The sequence below is a fragment of the Alexandromys fortis genome, unplaced genomic scaffold (assembly GCF_014885135.2).
Source record: "Alexandromys fortis isolate MF-2015 unplaced genomic scaffold, M_Fortis_MF-2015_v1.1 scaffold_5, whole genome shotgun sequence".
Lineage (NCBI taxonomy): Eukaryota > Metazoa > Chordata > Mammalia > Rodentia > Cricetidae > Alexandromys > Alexandromys fortis.
Window position 1 is genome coordinate 22,925,059 of NW_026067924.1, and position 18,699 is coordinate 22,943,757.

At 37.9% G+C, this 18,699-nt stretch overlaps 1 protein-coding gene across 4 annotated transcripts in view; it reads left to right on the top strand.

The window, feature by feature from the left end:
• Hecw1 (HECT, C2 and WW domain containing E3 ubiquitin protein ligase 1) overlaps positions 1-18,699 on the top strand; it is a 235,625-nt gene that overhangs the window by 116,996 nt on the left and 99,930 nt on the right. For all 4 annotated transcript variants that reach the window (XM_050142743.1, XM_050142745.1, XM_050142744.1 and 1 more), the window contains 2 exons: positions 6,692-7,016; positions 15,587-15,694. In XM_050142743.1, coding sequence (XP_049998700.1) covers positions 6,692-7,016; positions 15,587-15,694 — 433 coding nt within the window. The remainder of the gene's footprint in view (positions 1-6,691; positions 7,017-15,586; positions 15,695-18,699) is intronic.

An 18,699-nucleotide genomic window follows, 5' to 3' on the forward strand; every position in this document is an offset into this window, starting at 1 on the left:
CTTGCCTCATTTTTTTAGGATATATTCACCTGAAGTACCAATCTTGGATGAAAATTGTTTAGTTTCAAGGCTTGAGACATAGCGTGTCATGCCTCACTGCTTTTGGGGTTGCAGACGTTATTCTGATACATCTCCCTTTCACCTGCTTTTAGCATTGGATGCTTTTGTTTGCTTCTAGTTTTGATATTTTGACTATAATATTGCCATGGAGAGTTTTCTCTGGCTAGACCAGTGATCTAAATGGCTCCTGCATTTGTATTTTCGTTTTTTTTCCTGAGTTGGTGAATTTGGGGTTGTATGTTTCATTAAATAGATTCCTTGTGCTATTCCTTACCTTAGCTCCTTCTTCCAGCCCATAAATTCCTAAATTTGGTCTTTTGGCCATATCCCAGGATTCATTCACATTAATTTATTATTTTTTCCTTGTTGATGTTTAAATGAGTATTTTTTCAACTTTCTCCTCCATCTCTCATAGTCCCTCTTGTGCTTGGTCAAACCTATTTAGTATGCTTTCCACTTTGCTTTCTTTTGATTTACTGAGCTCATTACCTATAATGCCTATTTTTTCTTATCTTAATTATAAATTTCTTTGCTGAATTTCATCTATATTTTTATATATATTTCTGATTTTCTCACATACTGTGATAGCTTTTTTCCCTTTATATTGTTCACTAACTTTCTTCTCCTGGGCATGGATTCCTTTGTTTCTTTGTATCCTCTTTGGAATCATTTTTATTTAGCAAACTTTTGAACTCTTTAGCTGACCTTCTATGAATTTCCATGTCCTTAAGGATATTTGAAGCACTATCATCTTTTGAAATAGTCAAGTTGTCTAGTTTTTTATAGTTCTTGTAGTTTTATGATACAATTTTTGTATCTATTGATTTAGATACCATTTCTACTTTGATTTGGGGGTCTCGCTAGAGAGCAGCTGCTTCTTGAGAGCTCTTTACCCTGTGTCACCCAATGTGGAGAAAACAAACTATCATGACATCAATAACACCAAACAATTCAGGACATAAAAGTAAACTTAAAATTAGTTATATCATCACCAATGATGATAAGCCAGAAGATGGAAAAACTATGTAGAATATGCTACAATGTTGAAATCATCTAGAGAAGGGACTAGAGAGCATGTTCCAGTGTTTAAGAGCTACTCTTCCAGAAAATCCAAGTTTGCTTACTAAAACCCAAGCAGGGCAGTTCCCAACCACCTGTAACTCTAGCTCCAGGATTCTAACACTCTCTTCTGTCCTCTGTGGGCAACCACACATAGGTGGCATACATTCACACAGATACAAATTAATTAATTAATTAAATTAAAAATTATAGTGAGCATGAAAATAGTAAGTGAATAGGGGCAAAGAAAGGGACAACAAGCATTAAAAGAATAAGAGGGGAAATAGAATTTTATGGATGGAAAGAAAATAACAAGTAATTATAAAAGAGAAAGAGAGAAAGGAGGGAAGGCAAGCATTTACTCAATGATGTAAAGAATGAATAAACAAAATTAGACCAATAAATGGGAACAATAAAAATAAAACCCATCTGTTGTGGGAGCCTGCTTGTTAGTTCCCGGCTGCTCAGTCTGGAAATAATCACACAGAAACCATATTATTTGCAATACTGTTTGGCCAATAGCTTAAGATGTTTTTTTTTTCCCTTACACCCCACCCCCCATGCTTGAGCTAAGCCACCTGCTGCTTGTGTTTTGCTTTATCCCTCCTTTTCCCCCACTGTACAAAATCCTGCCAAGGCTGCCTCTTACCTTGGGAATAGAGAAGAATTAAATCAGGTAGTTGTTCTTGGGTCCCTAGTATTGCTCCATTTCAAAAATATGTTTTCCTTTAAGATGGCATTTGTCCTTTATACCTGAAGAGATAAAATGTAACACTGTCTTATCAGAACCTGCAAGTGCATTTGAGCCTGGTGAGCTTTGCCTGTGTGAAGGGTAGGGCTGCCAGTCAGTCTCTTTCCAGCCATCTGGGCTACCTTTCCTGGGAGACATTTGCTTTCTCTCTCCTAACAGGGACCCATGTGGTAAAACCTTGGCTTCTTTTCTCTGTGCCCATCTTCTTTGCACCTTCAAGTGCCCAGTTACAACTTTGTTAGTTCTGATGGGGCTTCAGCCTTCTCTCCTCTTGGAATAGAAGCTTTTTATTTATTTTATTTATATATTTGCTTTTGTTTATTCTGATTCTTCTTCCATCTCACGCAGACATTATGTACATTTCTTTTGTTTGAATTTTCTGGATTCCTTGATAGAAATAAGCAAGTTTTGCTTTTAAGTTTTCGTAACCCCTCCCCCCAACTTCAGAGGCATGATGAATACTGGGCATAGTATGGAAATGTTCCAGGACTCTCCTTGGGTAAGATGGCCTCCACTTTAAAAATAAAAACCTGTCTTTCTCTTTCCCACAACTGAGTAATCCCATCTTGTAAACTTCAATGATGTTTCTTTCATTATTTCTTTTTTTTTTCATTATTTCTTTTCCTCTTACGATTTTTAATATTTTAGAGACATTTTAAAAATAATTTTTTCTCTGTGTTTTGTTCTGCTATTTTTTCCAAGAGATGGCACTAACTCACAGCCTAATGTTCCAGAAACTGAGAATCTATTTTTGATTCTCAGCAACCAACAAGAGTGGAGCCTCTTGTTAAAAATATTGACACATAATATGCTCTCTCTAGATGGCATGTATTTCTGCTTTAATTTCCCATCTCCTTTCGGAAAGCTTTGTTTTGACTGATGCAATTACTACATCAAGTGTGGTAAATAATAGTGAGAAAAATCTAAACAATCTAAAATATATCTAGACTATTTTTATCAGTTCTGTTTTGTCAAGAGTCAATTAAAAAATATGTGTTTAACCTAGTACCAAACTGGCAACTATCTACTGGTTGGAAAACTAATATGTTCTTATAATCTTGTTAGTGTTTGATTTTGCTTATCAACAAAGATGAATTCTTTGGTACAACGGAGAAAAGTCTAGGAGCAATTTAGTTCTGCCTGATTCTTGCTCATTCGGGGATCGGGCTTTCCCTCCTCAGAAAGTAAATCAAAAGCTTACACGTCAGAGGATATGTTTCCATAGAGATTAGGCAGGAGTCCAGGGTTGTCAGACAGTGGCATAATGCTTCAGGCAGTATGTGGTCTTTATCCATGGCCATCTCAAAACAGGGTAGATCTCCATCTGTTCCCCACACGTTAGAAATGAATGATGATTGCGTTGCCTCTTTCAGCCCCGTCCGTCGATAGTATTCTGGGAACAGTTGTGAATGGCTCGGAAAAGCCCGATCACAAAAGAATCCCACGTTAGCCCGTCAGTGCTATTCCTGTACTGCAGTCAAGAAGTAACCCCTACAGTGCCTTTATCACAGACCAAGGTTTGAGAGGCTAACCTGGTGAAGTGAACGGTATTTAAAAGAGTAGAACTAGGTGAAGCAAAAGTCATATATGTCAAATAATAGCCTTATATACAGTCAACTCACAGGATTCTGCCAACTACAGGTCCATAAAACAGGAAATTGCGACTACAATGAATCAATTATTGTGAATCTTTAATTAGAAAACACCTATTTAGAACATGATGGAATACAGTTTTATGTTTAGTCTCTTTCGTATACAACTTATTGTCTCTTTCTTTTCCTTCTCTGAATTTTAATTTTATAAGGCATAATAAGCCATTTCTGTCACAAGAAAAGATGTTGTGATTAAAGTAAAATTTTAACTAAAATTTTAAAGGCTAAAATAAGCACAAAGTAGTTATTACACCAGGCATAGGAGCTATAAAGAGGCTAGAGCCGTACAGGACAGGGCAGTATGACAAGCCAACTAACACTGTGATGATAGGAGTGTTTGCCGGAGACCGGGATCCCTGACTAGGGAGCCCACTCACCCCCTTGAAAATGGAAGAAGATGCAAAGGGATAATATAGCAGATTTTGAGCCAGTGTTTACCCCTAAAGTGGTGTATATCCTGTCTGCAGTGTGAATGAATTAGTACCAAAAGCCACTTGTATGGCCTTCCATGTTTATAACACTAGGGGTTTGCCATATATTGCACTAAATCCACACTGGATGATGGAAAAGCCTGGGTGAGTGGATGGGAGAGTATAGTCTTCTAGAACCATCTTTAGGTGGTTTCTCTTACTACAGGCAAACACCATATTGCCACTAGGTATTAACCAGCAAAGACCTCACTTTGTTAATGTTTCCATCCATGTCTTTGCTCTTGCCATGTAAACCACTATTGCTGGTGTAATTTGACAGTTGCAAGAGAAATGCTGATCCTTCAAAGAATTCTGTAAAATGTTAGCAGAGTTTACATCTATAACAAAAGAGAAACACTTAAATTCTTTGGAGGGCCTGCTTGGCATTCCTGTGGAAATGTTGCCATCTGGTAGTACTCTTGATCTGGTTTCTTTTCTCTGCCAGGTAAAGAATGAAACAGCGGGAAAATCTCACACAGCTGACAACAACATTAACAAGCCTTATGACAAGTGAATACACACACACAGACACACACACACACACACACACACACACACACGGCATGTAGAGGAAGACTCCTGGAAGAGCAGGGAGGGGACTTAAAACTGAAATCCATTTTTCTCCAGGAGGCCTGCAGATTTTTGATGATTTTGGTGGTTTGGGACAGTGCCTCCTCCCCTAATTTTGGACAGGTCCATGTAAACAAAGAAAGGGGAGCTGATAAACACACAGTTTCAGGTGGCCAAGTTCAAGACTAGCTTTGAACATGTGTGACCAAGGCTGGGCAGGTCAGCCAGAAGAGGGCACTTCTGAAAGAGGAAGAAGCCCACCAGGTGTTTTTCTACGTCAGGAGGGTGAAGAAGACGGAATTTGTCCTTTTAATCATCTACAGTCCCTTTCTTTATCTGTCTTCCTGTCAGAAATATAACTGACCCCTAGTGTCTGCAGTAAAAATTAATTAACTAATTAATCAAAATAAACACACATAACCTTCTCTGGTCTGAAGAGGTTGTTCAGCAGCTAACGTGGTTGCCATGCAAGAAAGAGGACCAGAGTTCAAATCTTCAGAAAGCACCTAACATGGCTTGTTTATATTTCAACTTCTGAAGGCAAAGCTAGGCAATCTTGGAGCAAATTGGCCATATTGGCAAGCTCTGGGTTTGATTGATAGACCCAGATATGAGTAAAGTGGAAGAGTAATCCAGGAAGATTACCAACACAAGCACTCCGCCTCCGCATCCATGCATGCACACGTATGCACACACCTGATCACAAATGCAGTCAGATACATGCAGACATGTATGTACATGCAATATGCATGCACACACATGTGAAAAGAAGAAAATTATTACAAATTCAAGCAAAAAAAGCCATAAAATCCTAAGCTTCCTCAACAAAAATATCCTCCCCAATATCAAACCTTATTTTAAAAAAAGCCTCAGTCCTGAAAAATTGATGCGCATGCTTATAATTTTAATTCTCTGTGGAAATCTGGAAGATCATGAACAGGATGAATTTAATTATCAGTACTATGGGGTCATGTGAAGTGTTATCAGGCTAGTGGTCAAGAGATAACACAGCTGGAAAGCCAGAAGTAGCTGTACTGTCTGTGATCATTGTTTGGTCTAACTCATAGGTACACATTCCGATGTTCATTTAAATCCATGTAGTTTCAATCTCCATATTAGATGATGTTATTGGAGCATTTAAATGGAGTGTGTAACCTGAAGATCCATATAATTTAAATGGCAGAATGCACTAGGGTCTGGTCTTTATGTTTGGAAGACAAAATAGCATTAGCTTTCACTTAATCAGTATGTATAATAAGGTACAGTCCCTGGAGTCTTAATAGCATGAGTCAATGCTTTTGCTGGACCTTTCTCTTTTGTGAAAACAAGAATAATATTGGTGATAGAACATGGACCTTTTAAAGCCGATATCCTCAAAATCTTATCCAATCTTAGTATTCATCAGTGAAGTCGGAGTCACCCTTGTTTGTTTCAAAAGTGACTCCCGCTCAAGTTCTGTGTGATGGCAACCTTCCAGGTCAGCTAATTTTAAACACTAACAAAAGTGTTTAAAAGCAACTGCAGTGTTTTCTACAGTAACAGTTGAATGAAAATAGCCCTCTGAGATTAGATCTGATCAACAACTACGATGTTCAAGAATTACTAAAATAAGAAATCTTTAATAAACATTTCAGAGGGCCCAGAAACATAGAGTCAAGGTGTTAAAAAAAAGGGGGGGGAGAATGACTATCTCATCCAGCAACCATTCTGGACTGTGTGAGGAGATTGGATACGTCAAGAATGACTAACCATAATTTATCCTAAAAAGGATTTTAAAAATTAAATCAATTGAACTGATGTTCGAGAACTCAGGAAGTGGTGCATCTTTGGGAGCAGGGCGTCTCCCTGCAGTCCACTCCTTCTAGGATCAATTAGACTGAAGGGACTGGGGATGCCGAAGTTCCAGGAGGGCGTGAACAGAGTTCCCTTGTGTCTTTGTTCTTGTTCCTGTGTGAATGCAGAGGGAAGGCCCTTGGCCTGAAAAAGATGCTGTACGTCATCAGTCACAACCCTCCGAGGGCTGCTCCCTCGGAGTTGATTTTTTTCAACAGATCTTTTGATGTCTATCAAGACGTGACAAGAGTTCCTGGTTTCTCGTGACCCTATCCAATATCTCCTTTCTTCTACAGAATCTGTACCAGAACAGGTTTTTAGGCCTGGCTGCCATGGCGTCTCCATCTAGAAACTCCCAGAGCCGACGCCGGTGTAAAGAGCCCCTCCGCTACAGCTATAACCCAGACCAGTTCCACAACATAGACATCAGAAATGGCGCGCATGATGGCATCACCATCCCTCGTTCTACCAGTGATACTGACCTGGTCACTTCAGACAGCCGCTCTACGCTCATGGTCAGCAGCTCTTACTATTCTATAGGGCACTCCCAGGATTTGGTGATTCACTGGGACATCAAGGAAGAAGTGGATGCTGGAGACTGGATTGGCATGTACCTTATTGGTGAGTACTTTGCACACATGACTCTACTCATTGAGCTACCGACTCACCTGGGCAGGCAGGCAGTGTGCCATGAAAAGGAAGGTTTTATGTGTGTGGTTTGATAATTCAAAAAGAATCTTATTCATAATTCATTTTTTCTATTTTTTGAGATGATGTAATTACATAATTTCCCCTTCTTTTTCCTCCTTCCAAGCCCTCCTGTGTACCCATCTTGATCCTTGAAATTCATGGCCTCTTCTTTTTTGTGGTTGTTAAATGCATACATGTGTTTATACATGCATATAAACACATTATAAATAATATATAATATAATATATAATGTGACACATTATGTCACATTATGTGTATGTGTATGTATATGTATATGTGAATATATATGTATTTCTGAATACGACCTTCTCAGTCTGTGTAATGTTACTTAAATGGATGTTTTCAGGGCTGATAATTTAGTATTGGACAACCAATAGGTGTGCTCTTCCATGGGGGAAACTATTTCTCCTTCTCTCGCTCCATAGCGGGATTAAAATGCACAGTCAGCAGTTATACTATAGTCAAACATAGTATAGTATAGTATAGTATAGTATAGTATAGTATAGTATAGTATAGTATAGCAGTTATACTATAGTCAAACAGTGCTTGCTTTTTAAAGAAATACAATAAAGCTACTATTACATGTCTTTTTAGTAGGAGAAAATCATGAACTGCCAGGAGAAAACATGATTAAAAATAAATATTATTTGCAGCTCGAGGAACTCCTCCTCCTGTTCCTAAGTGAACAGCCAAAACCCACTTTAAATCCTCATGTCTGTAGGGTACACACTGTGCCCAGACAATGGACTCTTACCTCTGAACAAGTAATTTTAACATTTTTCTCCCATCAATCTTTTCTCCAGCTCCTTCAGCATCCCAACTTTATATTCAAAACACATGATGGAATTGTATATTCAGTCATATGGAAATTTCCTCAAATATGTTCAAACAAATCAAACCATGCTTATATATTGGATATTGTGGCAACTATTTAATAAAATTATCAACATTTTTTTCCGAAAAATAAACATTACAAACATGAAAATATAATAAATTACATAAAAATAGGTATTTCCTCTATTTCATATGATAGAATCAGTGTGTAGCAAATTGACATGATTATCCATAGACCAGTGTAAAATTTGGGGGTACTCCAAATGTTAACAGACCCTCCAAACTTTCTGCCTTCCATCTCTACAGTTTCCTCTCACACATTCCACACACACCACCAGGTTTAATATTGCTGGCTATACAATTAAACAATGCATATGATGAGCAGTTCATAACCCGGCTCATCAATATTTCTGACAAAATATATATCTGACTAATTAGTCAGGAAATGATTAGTCTGATAAATATTAGTTTAATAATATATTAGTTCTGATAAAATATTTTGTCTGACTAGTTACTCAGGAACCCATTAGTCAGAAAAATATTTTTGCTCTCTTGAAGATCTATATAGTATATTTGTATGTGTGTGTATGACAAAAATGGCAAAATACATTTTGATGTTTTTAAACAAGTAGTAGTTACTAGATAAATTTGACTTCTGACCAGGAAAATTTAATAAGTTTTAAAATTAAGTTTTCAAATAAAATAACTAAATCAAATATCTATCTGTAATAGAGATTGAAAAAAATAACAAAAGCCCATCAAGCATACACTTTTAATCCACTAAACACGCAGATATTTCACTTTGAAGTCCTATTTTTGATGTCTTGACAAAAGACACCATTTGGGGAGACTTTGTAAAGCCAATAGGGATCTAATTAACTAGAATTAAGTGTTTGTTAAATAGTCCGAACCTTGAGTTTCGCTACAATCCTCCTCCCACCTACCTCTGCTTCAGCTGGGAATGTGGTTTATCTCTTGGAATTGTTTGCTGCCTGTGTGCATACACAATCATGTAATTTTAAACCAACTCTTTATAGGAGTGTCTTCCCTCGGTCTGTGAACACTGATGCCATTTCTCAAGTTAAGGCAAAAATGGAAGATGGGTCTGTTAAAAAAGAAGACAAAGGGCTCAGCAGGAAACTTACTGAATGTGAAACACATGGGAACAAATGTGCTGGTCAGTTTTAGTCCAGTTGACACGCTAGAGCTACCTGGGAAGAAGGATCTCAAGTGTGGGATTGTGTTCATCAGATTGTCCTGGGTGTGTGTCTATGGGACATTTTCTTGGTTAATGATTGAAGTCTAAGGGTACAACCCACTGTGGGTGAAGTTATCCCTGGGCAGGTGATCCTGGGTGGTATAAAAAACCAGTCTGAGTAAGCCATGGGCACATGTCATTAAGGAGCATTCATCTGTGGTCTGTGCTTCAATTCCTGCCTCCTGCCTCTGTACCTCAACCATATAGGTCCATACTAGAGTTTGTCAAAGTGTGATTCTTGGTACCCTGTGAGTATACAAGGTCAATTACAGATTATGTGTAAGAAAAAAAGCACTAGAAGGTCTCTACCAGAGCAAGGGACAAATATAAGGGAAGAGGGAAAGGCAACAGGAAGACGAAGGAGGTGGTAAAGAAGGTGGCTAGAAACTCATCCTACAGAGAAGAGAAAGGGGTGTTAGGAGAAAAAGAGACTGTTGGCCATATTGAGTTTCGTAATACTTTGAATGAATAAGATTTGGTGTTAACATGACATTTTTTGACTGAGCCAAAATAACCATAACTCATCATTTTAGATAGTTAATCTGACAATTTTGTTGTCATAGCAGCTACATAATATAACAGCAATGTTATTTAATATTGAATAGCAATACTTTAAATAGAATCATACTTCAAATATAGTTTCCAAATCCAAAATTATCTGCAAATCTTAGAAGTGTGTAATTCATGAGTCCTTAGTAACTCGCCTTCCAGAGTGGAGGTGCCTTGTCTCACCTTGAGTTCTAAGACTCAAGTCATAGAACTAGACCTAGAAAGTTAAGGATGGGTGTGCTTGTTTAACCTGACCTGTGACTCCATGTGAAGAGATGCAGTGCAGGCCTCCATAGCCATGAAGTTGCCTCTCCTAGAGTTCGCATTGACCATGGAAATATGTTGGTGTTTTGAACAGCATCAGGAATGTGTTGTTCTACATCAGAAGAGCAGAGCAATGCCCAAGTAGAGCCAAAATTATGATGCCTTTTGGCATTGTATGACCTCCAGACTTTTTCAGCCAAATGCCATTTTCCTCTTCTGTAAGAAGGTGAAGAAATCTATACACAGAAGGCGATGTGACCTCCTCAATGACATTGTTACCAAGTTACCCATGCTGCCCTTAACCAAGGCCATAGGAAACTAGCAATGGGTTAAAAGCATTAATATTACTTCTGTTACAGCATTATAGCATTTAGTTGTTCCTACTTACAGAATGGCTATTATAAGATAGATAATAGCAATAAATAGATAATAAATAAATAAAATAGATTCTTCTGGGAGATAGAATGGAGAGGGTCATGTGGTTCCAACGATAAGTAGACATTGTCTAGAATGATACTCTGCCTGTAGATAGGCATATTGCCTCGGCCAGGTATTTTCATATAAGCTTCAAGTTACTTATTTCAAGTTATTCCAAAATGGATTAAAATTGCAATTTCTTTCTCAGGATTAATGTGAGTAATTAATAACATATTGCACTTTTCAGGGGGGTGGGCTTCAGGGGGTTGTTTATTTATTTGACTTGGTTTGGTTTTTGTTTTGCTTTGTAATCAATATATCTCCTCTTCATTTATTTTGTCAAATTACTTTATTTTATAAATGAATTGTGATAAATAACCCTAATTCAACTGAAGCTTGATTCTTCCATTCTGTTTTAGTTGTACCTTATTTAAAAAAAAAAGCTTCTGGCCAAATGAACATGGACTGGAGAATGATTTTTACATGTCAGATAATGGGCAGGAGTTTATCATTTGGTCCAAATGCAAATAAAGGTTGTTTTGTTATAAAAAAAAAAAAGATACTTCCAGTAGATAGGTTAAGTTGTGCCTATATGACTTTCACAAATAAGAGAAGTGTTCATTACTCTATATATCTATAGTTAAAACTCAGTAATACCTATGTCTCTTTTGCTGAGGTTGAGACATGTAATTTGATTAGTATAAATGATAGCTCTAGCCATTAAAAATGCTGTTATTTAGAAAACACCTATAAAATTCCTTTATCCTCATTTCATATTCCAAGTGTTTAAAAATGTAGCATCTTAAAATTATATTTGTTTGCTTATTTATTTATTGTGTGTGTGTTCATGCATACATGCATGCATGTGTGTGTGTTTCCAGGTCTCAGTCTGTGTCTGTATATAAGAATGCATGAGCCATAGCCCACATGGATGCCAGAGAACAATGTGAAGGGGTCCCATTCTTCCTTTTCAGTTCTCTCGTGATACTAAGTGTGTCTTCAGCTTGCTAACCAGTGCCTCGTGAGCTCACCAGCGCATCTCGTGAGCCCCTAACTAAGATTTTAAAACACTTGTGAGGATTATCAGTTTTTCAAAAGTAGCAGTTCCTTTGATTCTGAAGTAAAACCTACTAAACTGCTTAAATATAAAATAAGAATTCAATTAAAATCACAGAAAACAGCCAAATAGATAAAGTAGGTATAATGTGCTGTCAATTTGCTAGCTGTCTTCTCACTTAGCTTTAGTAAATTATAGTCATTGACATGGTATGATATGCCAATTCCATGCTAGAATTTGCTGAGTATGTTAAAACTATTAGAGTACATTCATGCATTCAGAATTCCATGTCAAGAGACATCCCAAAATCTTCTCTAAAGTTACGTTAATGAAGTATACCAATCAACAAGAGCCTGGGGATTCATGTTCTTTCAAGCCTTACAAGTTGCTCCACCTGCATGAGATCAAAGGTCATAGCAAATTGTTTATATTGAATAGTTTGAGACTGCTCCTGTGACTTGTACCTTTTTGGTATGTGCACACATATACACTTGTGTAATTGTACTAATTAAAACTTATGCATGCTGAAACCATGTCTTATTTGGCCCTGTTCCATGAGAACTGAAGTAATTATAATGAGTTATCAAAAGAACACAGCGCTGGCGGGGATGTCTCGGTTAACACAGTGCTTCCCAAAGCAAGTGTCATCTCTGCTTCTCAATGTTGTTAGGAGACAGATCATAGAGGATAGATACACAAAAAAACATACCCATATATACACATAAATGTATGCAATGTTTTATATATAGGTGAGAGACTGTGTGTGTGTGTGCATGTGTGTGTGTGAGAGAGAGAGAGATTTTCTTTCATGAAATCCAGGTGTCCTAGTTAGCTTCAATTGTCAGTTTGATAAGACCTTTAGTCATCTGAAGGAGTCTCAATTGAGAGGTTTCCCAGGTCAGATTGGCCTACGGCCATATCTGTGAGGAAATGTCCTGATTGGTTATTGATGAGAGAGCCTGACATCCTGTGGAGTATACCATCTTCTGCAGGATATATAATCCAGCTTGCTTAGCAAAACCCTGGGAGCAAGCCAGAGGGCAACCACAGCATTCCTCCATGGTTCCTTCCTCCAGGTGCCTTCCTTGAGTTCTTGCTCTGACTCCCTGCCTTAATGTCTTTTGGTGTCATCTCTGCTTCTGGACGTGTAAGCCAAATAAACTCCTTCCTCCCCAGATTGTGTTTGATCAGGGCATTTATCACAGCAATAGAAAAGAAACTAGAGCATCAGCTATGGTAGGCAATCCTGGTGGTCAGGTCAATAGAATTCAGACGCAATGTGAAAGCAAAATCTGGGCTCACCTGTGAGGGATTATCTAGATTATGAGATGGGAAGAGCTATGGAGTGTCATTCTCTATGGGCTAGGGTTCCAGACTAAACAAAAAGGAGAAAGCAAGAATTCATTGAGCAGAAGCACTCATTGCTCACTAATTCCTGACTCTGAACATATGGTGACCAGCTGCCTCAAGCTTCTGGTACTGTGGCTTTCTTACCACTGTGGATGACGGTACCTTATAATGGAGAACCAAAATAATCTCTTCCTTCCTCATAGTACCTATTTTGGATACTGTGTAATAGCAATGAAAAAGTGACTAATATGCCAAGGTTTCACACTTGCTATGGAAATGATATACCAGAGTTACATCACCACCCCACATATTATCACTCAAACATTACATGTTCTGATATTTTTGTCTCTGTGTTCTTGCATTTTAAATGGAGTAGCAAAAATTACAACAAAGAAAACAAACAAAAGCCCTTCTTTCTGTTAATAATAACACGACAGCAAATAGTGAACTATTTGTAAATAAAAAATCATGTTTTTGCTCATGATTCTGGATCAAGATCCAAACCAGGATCCATGGAATTGTTTGAAGGCTCAAACCAGGAAATATGTTCATAGGGCATGCAAGTCAGCTTTCTAGTACCACAGCAAAAGTTTTGAGGCAACCACCTTACTTCTGGCTCCCTGTTTCAGAGGTCTTAGTCTACAATCAGTTGGTTCAGTTGCTTTGGGGAGCTATGGCAAGGCAGCACAACATGATGGAGAACACTCTGACAAGAAAGCAAAAAAGAGATAAAGAAGAAGGATCTAGGGTTGCACTATCGCCTTCAAGGGCACATCCCCAGTCAGTAGAAGACCTTTCACCAGGCTCTATTTCTTAGTTTCCATTCTTCAACAACACCAAGTAAGGGTTAAGCCTTTAATCTAAAGCCTTTTAAAGGTCCCAACATCTATACTATCTACCCTCTGTTGTCTCTCTTAATTCTTATCACCTCTCATATCTTATCTTATCTTAAACTCTATTGCCAGTTACATTTCCACTTCTTAAATCTTTCTCAAGTGGAAATGTAACTGGATATAGACTAAAACCTCTGGTTCTGGATTTAGAGTTAAGGAACCAATCATTACGTTTCATGTGGAATCCCAAAAGATTCTTGGTAGCCAAAACAATCATGAACGCAAAGAGCAGTGTTGGAGGTATAATCATACCTGGATTTAAGTGGCATTACAGAGTTATGGTAATAAAAAACGGCATAGTACAGGGCATGCGTTAAAATGGGTGCACAGATAAAAGGGACAGAATAAAGGACAAAGAAATAAAACCTTATAAGTATATCACCTGAATTTTTTTACAAAGATGCCAGAAATTTTGACTGTAGGAAAGACAGCATCTTCAACAAATTGTGCTTAAAAAACTGTATATTCACATAATGAAGGATAAAATATTAAGTGAAGAGACTAAGTAGAGAATAAAAGAAAATGTTTACTGACCATACATATGACAGAGGGTTAATCTCTATAGTCTACAAAGAATTCAAGATAAAACCAAACACCAAAATCCAAAATAACCTAAATAATAAACTGGCTAATAAAAGCAAAATCCAGTCCTTAAATGATGAAGTCAGTACAAGTCCCCAAAAAAGAGGTTTGAAATGATTGACCATCAGAAAAATGCAAATCCAAGAAGCACTGAGATTACACCTCACTCATTAAGAATGACAGTCATCAAGAAAGCAAATAGCAAATATTGTCAAGACTGCAGACTATGGGAAACTAGTCTGCTCATAGAATGTAAACTACTCTAGACACAGGAAGCAGTAAGAAACTTCCTTATAAAACTAGAGCTTTCATATGACACGGTCTATCATTGTGGAGTCCAAGTCAACCCATCACAGAGGTACTTTCACACCAGTGCTTACTAATCCCAGCCTTATTAGCAATAGCAAAGTTGTAGAACCAACCTAGGTGTCCAACAACAGAGGAACGGATTAAGAAAACGTGGTCTACAAACACAATCAGATATTCTTTATCCGTAAAGAAGGATGAAGCTATGTCATTTACACAGAATTGGACATAATCATAATAAGCAAGCAGATTAAGCCAGTTTCAGACAGACAAACCTTTCATGTTTTCTCTCAGTTGTGGGTCCTAGACTTTATATCATGAAAGTAAAAATAAACAAACAAACTGGGGAATGAAGAAAATTAGTACAAGGGGTGGTGTGGAGAATAACAAGATGTGGACGGGAGGACACTTAGAGCATATATCTGTATGAAAATGGCCTCATGTAATCCTGTTTAATACATTAAAAAATAGAAAGTATTATAAGGGCCAGAATGAAGAAGATATGGTATACGGTAGAGTCCATGAGAGACAGAGAGACAGAGAGACAGAGAGACAGAGAGACAGAGACAGAGGGAGAGTGAGCCAGACTCTGGACGGCAGCAACATCAGACCGACTCTCTATGTCTCTTCATTCACAAGTAAGGATCAATTCAGAAATTTTAAGAAGACTTTCACAGATTTCATACAACTAAGGACCATTCAAAACAATAATGATTTAAGATCAGTTGCAGTGATTATCCATGGTTGTAACTTTCTGTTTATGGAGATGTTTAAGAGCCAAGTAAATTCATCTGCCAGGATTGTTAGGTGGAAGCAAATGTTCCATTCTGATGGTTGTTACAACACTCCCAGCTCTCTATGTGGTCCCAAGTGTTACTATTCATATCCTTTGTGCCTTTTCTTTGCTGCTCCTGGATATGCTGCCGGTTGATGTGTCTCTCTGCCCTCCTTTTCCCTTCTGCACCCGTAGGTGAAGTCTCATCTGAAAACTTTCTGGATTATAAGAACCGTGGAGTCAACGGTTCTCACAGAGGCCAGATCATTTGGAAGATCGACGCCAGCTCCTACTTCGTGGAGTGTGAGTACCGTCACCGTTCCTGTGGTCCAGCAAACGTGGTTGGAGCAGAATACAGCTGTACTCTTTCTGTTCTGGTGCAGGACTTCCACTCTGAAAGGTGCCTTCACTTAGGTGCCATGTAAAAGCAGAGGCAGGTTTAGTGAGAAACCTTACAATGACTTCAGCAGATATCTCTATGACAGTTGCAAAATAGCCATGCAAGTCCACCCAAGATGCCCCTTCAATACCAGTGAAAGTCTTGGTTCATGTTCACAAGCCTCTGGACTCAGGACCCATTAGCATTCATCCTTTAGGCTTTAATGCCTTAGCTCGATTAAGTTATCTGTAGCTTCTTCATGACTGCAACCATATCTTCTCAAGATGTTTTCTACAGCAAAACTGGCCATGCATGGCGCTAGCATGTTGATGATACTTCACATTTTCACCTAGCTTCTGGTTCCTGCTATGACTATACAGGATTCAGATTATGAATCACTAATATTAAACAGTTTTTCTCTGTTTAGATATGTACGCCACTTTTAGTTGAATTATTTGGTGTTTTGAGGTCTAGTTTCTTGAGTTCTTTAAATATTTTGGAGATCAGCCCTCTGTCAGATGTGGGGCTGGTGAAGATATTTTCCCATTCTATAAATTATCATTTTGATGAGAATTGCATGTAATTTATAGATTGCTTTTGGTAAGTTGCCGTTTTTATTATGTTGATCCTACCTATATAAGTGCATGGGAGATTTTTCCATTTTCTGATCTCTTCTTCAATTTCTTTCTTCAAAGATGTAAAGTTCTTGTCAAACAAAGTCTTTCACTTGTTTAGTTATAGTTACTCCCAAATATTTTATATTTCATAATTTGTGGCTATTTGTAAAAGGTATGTATCTCTGATTACTTTCTTGGCCCATTAGTTGTTTGTATATAGGAGTTCTGTGATTTTTTTTTGAGTTAATTTTGCCCGCCACATTATCGAAGGTGTTTATCTGCGATAGGAATTCCCTGGTAGAATACCTAGGTTCACTTATGTATGCTAGCATATCATCTGCAAATAGTGAAAATTTGACTTCTTCTTTTCCAACTTGTATCCCCTTGATCTCCTTTTGTTTCCTTATTGCTGTAGCTAGAACCACAAGTACTATATTATACAGATAAGGAGAGAGTTGAAAGCCTTGTCTTGTCCCTGATTTTAGTGGAATAGCTTTGAGTTTCTCCCCATTTAATTTGATGTTGGCTATCAGCTTGCTGTAAATTGCTATTTTTCTAAGAGAAGGCGATAATTATCAACTATAGGAATGTCTTTGCCCTCAGACAACTGGAAAAGTCATATAATATTATGCTACAGGAATAGTGTGTACTCTATTAAGAATTAGGACTTACCGGGACTTTAAATCTTTTCCTGAGTTCATAATGAGTTGATAGTGTCACAGGAAGTTATGCCCTGTTTAATGACTAGAATATATTCTGAGAAATGTGTAGCTGGGAGATTTCATCAAGTGAATTGTGTTGATTACACTTAGATGAGTAGGATGGCTACACCATTATTAGGCGGTGTCATGTGGGACCATTGCTATATATGCAGCCCACCATTGCCCTACCATGGTTGGTTAGGGGTTTTAATTCTTTGCTCTTATTCTTTGTCTTTGGGGGCCCATCACTCAGCTCCCAAATAAATCACACACGGAGGCTTATATTATTTATAAGTGCCTGGCCTTAGTTTAGCTTGTTTCTAGCCAACTTTTCTTAACTTAAATTATCTCATCTACCTTTTGCCTCTGGCCTTTTTCCTTTTCGTACTTCTGTGTATCTTACTTTCACTCCTTCTCCGTGGCTGGCCGTGTGGCTGGGCAGCTGGTCCCTGGAGTCCTCCTTCTCTTATCTTCCCTTGCTCCTTTTTTTCTCTCCAGATTTCTCCTATTTATCCTCTCTGCCTGTCAGCCCTGCCTATCCTTTCTCCAGCCTCACTATTGGCTGTTCAGCTCTTTTCTCGATCATCAGGTGTTTTAGACAGGCAAAGAATCTTCACAGTTAAACAAATTCAGCATAAATAAAAGCAGTACATCTCTACACAGTTAAACAAACGTTGTGGAGAAGAAACAAGTGTAACACACCCTAAAATAACATTCTACAACAGCCTACTTATTATTATATATGCAAAGCTCTACCTCAGCAAGCTTTTTAAAAGTATGATGTTATATTACAATGGAAATATGAAAATAAATAGTACCAATACTTTACTAACAAAGCTGAGTAACCAAATAAACCGACCAGCTAAGTGTAGCCAGAGTAAATATGAAGTATCATGTGATTTTTTTAAATGAAATGATTTTTTTAAAGCCATAAAACAAATAATTTAAATATAAGCAACATATTATATTGCGGGTATTTATTAGTAGATCTCCTTCATATCCTACTCCTAAGCTACAATACATATTTAGGTTAAGTAAAAGGAAAATCCATTAGTAATCAAGCTTCTAAATTTTGAAACGTATTATTAAAATCCATGTGTAAGGGGGAAAAAGATACAAACTTTGCCATTAATTCTCTTCAAAGGGAGAATACCATGCTTTGAAGGGTTCCATGAGTTCTTGGTTCAAAATAAACCCTAACCTGCCTACAGAATTTAACACAAGTTTGTAATCAAGTTCCCCAACCATTTGCTCAAAGGCACTGAAATAAGTTTTCTTCCTTGGATGATAGCTACTGGTACTGCTACACATTGCCTTCTATATGACTTAGCTTCAAGTTTTCCCCAGCATGCTGATCTGTTGAGATAGGAGCGGTGGCAGGGCTGCGTCCCCGGCACCCGGCCGCCCACATGGCTAGTTTATACCCAGAAATAATTACACGGAAACTGTATTCTTTCAAACTCTGCCTGGCCCGGCTAGTTCCAGCTTCTTATTGGCTAGCTCTTACATATTGTTCTAACCCATTTCTAATATTCTGTGTAGCCCATGAGCTGGCTTACCAGGGAGGATCTTAACCTGCGTCTGTCTGGAGCGGGAGAATCATGGCGACTC